The 9,215-nt window shown below is 38.4% G+C and overlaps 1 protein-coding gene across 9 annotated transcripts in view; it reads left to right on the top strand.

The window, feature by feature from the left end:
* The window catches only part of Tasor2 (transcription activation suppressor family member 2), a 43,504-nt gene that overhangs the window by 15,520 nt on the left and 18,769 nt on the right, over window positions 1-9,215 (top strand). For all 9 annotated transcript variants that reach the window (XM_021180243.1, XM_029468634.1, XM_029468633.1 and 6 more), the window contains 5 exons: window positions 994-1,097; window positions 2,237-2,309; window positions 2,583-2,645; window positions 6,153-6,863; window positions 8,251-8,487. In XM_021180243.1, coding sequence (XP_021035902.1) covers window positions 994-1,097; window positions 2,237-2,309; window positions 2,583-2,645; window positions 6,153-6,863; window positions 8,251-8,487 — 1,188 coding nt within the window. The remainder of the gene's footprint in view (window positions 1-993; window positions 1,098-2,236; window positions 2,310-2,582; window positions 2,646-6,152; window positions 6,864-8,250; window positions 8,488-9,215) is intronic.

Below are 9,215 nucleotides of genomic sequence, written 5' to 3'. Positions count from 1 at the left end.
CGCCTGCCTCTGCCTCCCAAGTGCTGGGATTAAAGGCGTTCGCCACCACGCCCGGCCTTACAAAGGTCTTTTGAGGAAGTTGTAGAGTTATCATGTCATCCACTCCCTGGAAGCCAGTTAGAAACTGGCAGATTCATCAAAGATGATAAAAAACTTTATCTTTAATACAGAGTGCTTAGAGAATTGAACACATATACCAAAAACCTATCTGAAAACTCAGACCAATTCCTCTCACGCACAACAGTTTTTATTGTTTTGAATTTAAGTATTGTTAAGCTCACGACAAATATGAGACCAACATTTGGGAGGCAGAAGCAGGCGGATGGATCTCTATTAGTTTGAGACCAGCCTGGGCTACATTGAAAGTTCTAGGTCAACCAGAGCAACATTGTGATACCCTGTCTCCAAACAAATAACAAAAATTTAAAAAAAAAAAAAAATATGAGAAAATTTTATGTAATTCATGAAGCGCTGATATTTTTGTCTAGTATTTATTTTGTTAATTTTGTAACAGTGTAAGAGAGAATATCTTGTTTGGAGATAAGGTATCATTGCATAATTCTGCCTGCCTTGGAACTCACTATGTAGACCAGGCTGGCCTTGAACTCACAGAGATCTTCTTGCTTCTGCCTGTCTTTTAAGTGTTAGGATTAAAGTACATTTTTAAGAAGGGTTTAAACAATACATATTTTGAAAATTGTTTGTTTAGAGAATTGAAATAAAAGTTCTGAGGCAAGGTGTGGTGGCATGTGTCTTTAATCCCAACTGTAAGGAGACAGGCAGACGGGTCTCTGAGTTCAAGGTCACCTTGGTCTATATGGCAAGTTGTAGGCCAACCAAGAATACATAGTGAAACCCTCTGTGTACATACATATGTACATATGTATATGTCCTGAAGAAAGGGCAGTGGGAGTGTATGTGATCAAAATGTGGTATAACTGGAGTTTTTAATTAAAATTTAAAATGTTCTTATCTTTCTAATTTCCTCTACAGTTTGTTGTCAAGACTTATGCTTTGACTTATATGAAGTTGAATTGACAAACAAACAAGGAGAAAACATAGATAAGCTAATGGAATATGTTAAAAATAAGGAATTGGTAAGATCACTAATTTCAAGTGTAATTTTTTTTCCTTTATATAGGAAGTTGGTACCTAAGGGTTGACTGCATTATTTAGCTTACCAGGAGAGTTTTCACTGTTAATATTAACGTACATACTATTGTAACTGACATTTTCATTTTCCTTACATCTCAGCTTATAGTCATTGTATATTTCTAACCAAAAGAACAAGTCTTTGTTTTCTTGATACATTGATTAAATATCTAGTACATTTGCATTGGTCACAATACCACTTCTGAGATGCTTCTTTGAAAGCCACTTTTAACCATTATCCAGGGGTTTATACAAGCGGTTTCTTTTTCATAATAGAAGAAATGAGACTCGGGAATAGCTACTGTTTTAAAGAATTCTGTTGGGGCTGGAAAGATGGCTCAGTGCTTAAGAGCACTGACTGCTCTCTTCCAGAGGTCCTGAGTTCAATTCCCAGCAACCACAAGGTGGCTCATAACTATCTGTAATGGAATCCAGTGTCCTCTTATGGCATGTTTGAAGACAGCAACAGTGTGCATATATACATAGAATAAATAAATAAATCTTTTTTTTTTTTTTTAAGGAAAAAAAAAAGCTGTCATGTTAGCTAGGGTTCTTTGTGTGAAGATAGATGCTTCACCCAGAGTTTGAGCCTCCTTTAAGATAAGCTCTGAATATTCCAAAGGAAATGATGCAAATGTTGACAGTAACGAAGCAAGCCAGCTCATGTTTTTTCTTATAATAGATAAGACATAAGTAAAATAGACCAGGCATGCATGTGTGTGTTTTGGGACAGTGACCTGCCTTAATGGTAGTGTTGATTAAAATACTCTTAAGTGGCAAATAACATTAATTTAAGCTAGCTTTAATCATTGAGAGTTTTATAAGCTTACTTTCTCAGTCTAGGTAGTAAGACAGGATTTAAATGCTATTCAGGACACTTTTCTTCCAGCTTTGCCCTTTTCTGGGTGATAGTTTGTCCTATGGCTTCCAGCCAGGATCACATGCTTCCTTTCCAGTTGAGTGGGAAGAGACAGAGTCCCTCCTGGCCATCACTCTAGTTTCTTTAGAACAGTTTGCATAATATGTGGAGCCCTCAGTAGCTGGAAATGGTACCGATGACAACTGTTTGTTTTTTATGTTTAAGGCACTCATCAAATGCTTAGAAGATAAGAGTTTTTTCATTTTACTTACATCATCAGCCTTAACTCCAGAACCAGGTAAGGACAGGCTTTTTTTTTTTTTTTTTTTTTTTTGTTTTTCGAGACAGGGTTTCTCTGTGTAGCCCTGGCTGTCCTGGCACTCACTTTGTAGACCAGGCTGGCCTCGAACTCAGAAATCCGCCTGCCTCTGCCTCCCAAGTGCTGGGATTAAAGGCATACGCCACCACGCCCGGCAAGGACAGGCTTTTTGGGGAGAAAAAGTTTTAAAGTATATATTTTTGTTTCATAAGATCATGAACCTACATTCCTTTTTTCTCCTGACTCTTACAGGTTTTGGAGCTGAGCAGATGGGCCTACATGGTTTACATTTATTCCATGCACCGCAAACAGCAGGTAAGGAGGTTACAATGCTACCCAGTTCCCTTATCCTCTGGGGTTTGCGTACTGTCTAGTCCTTATCTTCCCAACAGCTTAACTAGCACAGAGCACTTGTTAACTGTGTTTTTTTCCTCAAGCAACTGTCTTTCTTTAACCTTCCAAGTTGACCTCCTTTGCAAGTGGACTCTAAGCTTCAGACCTGTGTCTCCACATACTGACATATCATTAGCATGATATAAACTTCCAAAAATGCAGCATATCTAAAACTAAATCCATTTGAATCAACAGTAGCTACGACATACTTTTCTCACAGTGTCTCAAAAAGCTATGACTCAGGATTTTCATGGCTACTCTTGCTATCTATGTACTACAAGTCTTTGTGTTTGGACCATCTATTCCCAACATGGTATTGACCCTGAGGACAAAAAAATATTAATCATATATTAGTGATTTTTCTATTGTTATGATAAAACACTGTAACTAAGACAACATAGAAAATTCCAGAGAGCTCTAGGACCTATGGTGCTGGAGTAGAGGCAGCAGGCATGGGGCCTGGAACTGCAAGCCATGAGAACATACTAGCACAGGGTTTTTTTTTACTCTTGTTTGTTTGTTTGTTTCGAGACAGGGTTTCTCTGTATAGCCCTGGCTGTCCTGGAATTCACTTTGTAGACCAGACTGTCACCGAACTCAGAAATCTGACTGCCTCTGCCTTCCAAGTGCTGGTATTAAAAGCATGCACCACCACTGCCCAGCTGGGGTTTTTGAAACCTCAAAGTTTGCCCACAGTGACATACTTTATCCAGCAAGGCCACACCCTCAAACCTCCCAAGCAACTGCTATCAATTGGGGACCAACATTGAAACATGTAAGCCTATGAAGGACATCCTCGTTCAGACTACCACAAGTCAAGTCACATAGTACCTAAACAGCCATACAGTGTCACAGCATGTGTGATGCTGCAGTTAGAGTACTTGTGGAATGCGTGTGGGTATACCTCAGTCGGTAGAGTGCTAGTCTCATAAAGCTCTGGATTTCATCCTGAGGACTACATTACCTGGTCTTTCTGTGCCACCACATCTGGGTGTGTTTGATACACAAATATATTAGTGTGCTTGGTTTGGCTTTTGATTTGTGATGCTGGGATTATGAGTATGCAGTTTACCACTGGGCTACATTCGGAGCACATCTACCTTGGCTGCATTGTATATATCCTCAGAACATATGTGTTCCAGACATCTGGAAAAAATAAGCGCGAACAGATTAATTTGTAACAAAGCAATTTTCGTTTAAATCAGTCTGTATGTATTTAAGGATAATGCTAAAATTAGTATTTCTTAAAACTTATAGCCAGTACAGAAATGTTTCAAAGTTGATATTTTGAAAGATTTATTTTACTTTATGTATGAGTATGTTGCCTTCATGTATGTATGTATGCACCACATGCGTGAAGTGACTCTGAAGGCCAAAAGAAGGCATTGAGACCCCAGAAAGTGGAGTTTTGGGTAGTTTTGAGATTCTTTGGGTACTGGGATCTGAACTCAGACCCTCTGGAATAGCAGCTGCTGCTTTTAACTCATGAGCCATCTCTACAGCACCTTAAAGTTGACTTTTAAAAATATATCTATATTGTGTTGATCAAAGAAGAGAACAGTACTTTTTGATACTTTGGAACAACTAAAACAACAAATTATACAAACAGTGACAAAGGATATTCACATTTATTGTGTTGTGTATTTTTCTGTGGATAATTGATTAGCAGTCCTTAAAATTTTGTTTATAACCATTTCAAAGACGAGTGCAAAATTGACCTTATTCCAGGGCTGGCTCTCAACTGCCATACCATGCTACTTTATTTTTTTGTTAGATTTTTTTAGAGCTGCAGAAATAAAGTTTAGTGGGCAAAAGTACTTGCTGTTCTTCTAGAAGATCCAAGTTTGGTTCCTAGAGCCCACATTAGGTGGCTCAGCCCATAACTCTTATCTCCAGAGGCGTTCAATACCAGCACTTGTACATATGTGTGTAATCACACAAATAAAAACTACAAAAATCTTAAAAGCTTTATGGTTATATCCTTCACTTTTGTCATCTCTCCCTGGTTTCTTTCCTTTCTGCTGGAGATTGAATCCAGGGCCTCATCTTGCTTCTTAAGCCCTGTCCTAGTGACTTATTTCCCCAGTTTCATTTCTCCTCTTGGGGTCAGATAAGAACCATTACTCGTGCCCAGGAAAAACACAGGAATGCTGTATGAATAAAAACAGTGTTTGGTTACTTTTTCATACCTTTCTCATTGAGACAGTTTCAGTTTTTTGCTTGCTTGTTTCTCTTGTTTCTGCCACCCCTCGACCCTCCCACCCATGCCACCTCCAGACAGAGTTTCTCTGTGTAGTCCTGGCTCTCCTGGAACTCACTGTGTAGACCAGAAACTCACAGAGATCTTCCTGCCTCTGCTTCCTGAGTGCTAGGATTAAATGTGTGCTACCAACACTGCCCAGGGGAAGCAGTAATCCTAGCCCTAGCCCTAGCCCTAGCCCTAACTGTTCTGGGTGCACTTCCCACAGCTCAGGTAAGGCACCCTTCTGGGGACCAGCTCGGTTCATATATACAGACCTTTTCTATATTTCTTTTCCTTTTTATACTCTGAGCTTTGAAGAAATAAACTTTATTTTACTACTTAATTACATTTGCCTTTTCATTATTAACCCCTTTGCCCTTTCTAATATTTGCTGCAGTGTTATTATGTTTAACTAAGACTAATTTGTTATTTCACAATTCTGGAGCTACTTTTTAAAAGGATATCATAATTCCCATTTCCATTTAGTAGGCACTAGAGTTGTTTCTGTAAGTTTGTATTACTGGTAACTGAAATGTTCTAGAATTTTGTTAACTAGCTCATAGAGAACTGTCATTTGTAAGGTTAATTGTTTGATTTAAATAAAAAGGAAAATTAATCAAAGAATAAGAAGGGAAATGAGGTAAAATACAGATTACAGAGTAGAGTTAATTTTTAAAATATGTGTAAACTATTTTATAGGGAATTAAAATAACAGCTGTTGTTTCAGTGGCATTTGAGGTTTAAGGCCATTTGCACTTTTCAGTTCATTTTTCATTGTAGCGTCTCAAAGAATAGAAGCGAAGTAGGATACAGCCTTCCTGTCCTTAGGGCATTGCTGTTACCGTGAATGGCCACTGGGCTCTGTCTGAACACTGTGTTGGATGAGATGGAGCCTGAGGGAGCTATTTTACTCACTGTAATAACTGTAATATAACAGGTATTTTAATAACTGTAACAGTTATTTGCATGTCAAATCATTTTTTGATATGTGTGTGTGTGTTTGTGTGATATAAATACATGGAGATACTCGTTGAGTAAATACATAAAACTTACTAGTTGCTCTTTGTTTTCATTTTCAATAATGTAGCATATTTAACCTGGTGATAAATTTGAAATCTATAGCTTTTTTTCCCTTATATGTCTTGAAATACTGTTGTATTTTTAATGTATGTGTGTATGTATTTTAGGAGCAAAGGACTTGAAAGTTGAAGATGGCGTCTCTTTGAAAGTGATACCTATTTTACCTGCCCTTAGTTATGCACTTTTAGAAGCAAAGAAATCACTTTCTGAAGAAGGAATCTCTCCAAACATCTTAGTAAAGCATAGTTTCCAAGAGCTGTACAAAGTGGACAAAAGCCTTTCTTTGATGGCCCCTCCTCAGGATGGAGTGAAAGATACTGCATCTACTGGGAAACTGCCCCATGCTTTTGACTTGCCTCCCCCGCTTGAAACGTGCCCTTCAGAGTCCTTGACTCACCTGAAGTGTTATTTTTCAGACCCTGCTGGTTATACTCTGGATCTGTCTGCTGCTTTGGACTTGTTGGCAGAGCATCCACAGTTCCCTTGCATTTCAGATGGGGTTTGTGATGCTGGATTTTCTTTAGTTATGACACCAGATCCTGAATTTCTTGATTCAGAGATGGAAATAAGAAAAGAAACGGAAACAGCAGAAAAGTGTGGGAGAAAGTTGAAAGTGAAGAAGAAAGCTGTGACTCCTTCTTCCAATCAGAGAGTTCAGCCGAAGAGGAAGGCTAGCACGACAGCTGTTACACTGCCAAGTAAGCGGGTGAGCCTGGGCCGCCCGACTTCTAAAAGAACTGTACCCAGAACTGACAGCAGGTCGTGTAACCCAACTCTAAAGCTAGTTAAAGGGCAGTTTCCTCAGAAGAGGAAAAGAGGTAAGAATAATGTATGTGATTATTAACATTACAACTTTACCACAAACCCTATTGACTGTATCCACGTGAACTAGAACTTAGCAGTGGGTTAGAAGTTGGTTAGAAATGCCATCCCCCCCCCACCCCAAGTAATTTGTATGTATATGAAAACTAGTAAACCAGTGTGATCTATATAAAAGCTGGAAACCAAAAAAAAAAAGAGAAAAATTTTAAAGGCTTGCCTATTGGAAGTTAACATTTCTCTAGTAAAGATGATTCTCATATATTAGAAAGATGACTGATTTGTTCAGGCAGGTGGTAGGAGAAAGGGGATCTTCTAAAAAACAGACATGCCACTGGCAGCGCTCACATGCAACCAGCAGCCTAAGCACCTTGAAATGGTCCAGAACCCAGTTTCTAGTTTTTTGTGTTACTGGGTTTTTGTTTGGCTTGGTTTTGGTTTTTGTTGCTTTTTGTCTTTTTAGACAGGATTTGGCTGTCTTGGAACTCTCTTTGTAGACCAGGCTGGCCTCAAACACAGGCTGCGTCCTGCACGCTGGGATTAAAAGGGTATGCCATCACACCCAGCTTGTGTTAACGGTTTTTAAAGGATCACCCGCATTTTATAAACTGCTAAAATGTTGTGGCCTAGAAACAAACAGAACTTCACGTGTGGTTTTGGTACCCCTTAAAATTGAAAATCATTTTTCAAAGTTACTTTGAAGTTTTAAATTTAATTGGGGGTGGTGCCCACAGAAACCAGAAGATGACATCAGACCCTGGACACTTAGAGCTACCTGTTACCCAGATGCTGGGAATCCAACACTGGTGTGCCAACTCTCCGTCTTCAAAACTTAGTAACAGATACACTTCAGTCCGCAGAGCCAATCATATAACTTATATGGTATCATCTCAAGTTATGTTTACTGTATTTTCTCCAAAACGAGGGAACTATAGTGTTTTTTATGAGAGCTCCTAAGCAAAGGGGTCAGCCAAGGTTCCCATTCATACAGACATCTATCATCTCTGACTCTGGTGCTCTAAGACTTGGAAAATTTAAGGCAGAGATTATATGGCCAGAAGTACACTTTCTGGTCCTTGATGGAAAATGTTTGCCAACCTTTAGTCGGTTTTCTGTTTTTAATAAGGAAATGTTAATGCCTAAAAAAAGCGTGTAGAATATACTACTGACCAAGATCTGAGTGTTAAATTGGACCCTGTGATTTAACCACTAGTCATTTCTCTGCCTTGTACTTTCCTTTTGAAATCTTTTAATGGTATCCCAGAACTCTCTAATTTATTTCCTATTATTAAGACCTTCCTCAAAGAAAATAAAGGGAAGGGTTATGCTGATAAGTTTCTGGGTCACTTTCACACATAAACTTAGAACTGTCTTTTTCTGCATAAGGTGCAGAAGTGTTGGCTGCACAAATTGTACAGAAAACCAGACTAGAGAGAAAAAAACAAGAAGTGTCTGTATCTAAAGATGCTCCAGTGCCTGCAAATGCTAAAAGGGCAAAGAAGCAAGAGAAGTCGCCAGGTAGAATTGCCTCACAGCCTAAGCCACCCGTGAAAAAGTCTCCACAAAAACGGAAGGTAAATGTAGCAAGAGGCCGTCGGAATACCAGAAAGCAGCTCCAACCTGGTAAGAAACCCTCTTGGAATATATAATAGCAGTTGAAATACCCCAATAACTTTAGTCCATATTGCAAATAATTTGGTTTCTTTTTTCTTGTAAGTTTTAGATTTATGCATATAAGTTTTATTTGCATGTATGTATATGCATCATGTGTGTGTATTGCTTGTGAGGGCCAGAAGAAGGGGTCTGGTCCCCTAGAACTAGATTTAGCCATATGTGTGAGCCATCATGTGGGTGCTAGAAACTGAACTCAGATTCTCTGCCACATGCTTTGAACCACTAAGCTATCCCTATCTCTGTTTCTTAGTTGTACTATTTACTTAAAAGAAAAATAACTTAAAGTTAAATTGCTGCTTTTTACACCACTAGATTGTTGACAGGTTTGAGCAAAATACTCTTTAATTTAGAAAACTAAGATTCAGACAGTAGCCTCTACTTTAATTTTAAACATGAATTTTATAAGTTGAAGTATAAACATCCATATTTATGACTAAATATGCTTGCAAGTATCTGTTAGTGTTTTATAATCAGTTACAAAAGGCTGTAAGGGTGTCAGAAAATAAATATAAGTAGTAGTCAAAACTATTTCTTTAAAAGATGGAATTTTAAGGTATTTTACTTTTGATAAACTTATGTACATAAGCTAAAAGCTGAGTGTATTATTCCTATATTTCTGTCTGCTAGAAATTAGTTCTCCCCACAGTTACCTGGCAACAGCAATATAGGCCTGGCCC

Source organism: Mus caroli, chromosome 13, assembly GCF_900094665.2.
Source record: "Mus caroli chromosome 13, CAROLI_EIJ_v1.1, whole genome shotgun sequence".
Taxonomy (NCBI): domain Eukaryota; kingdom Metazoa; phylum Chordata; class Mammalia; order Rodentia; family Muridae; genus Mus; species Mus caroli.
This window is presented reverse-complemented; position numbering and strand designations above follow the sequence as displayed.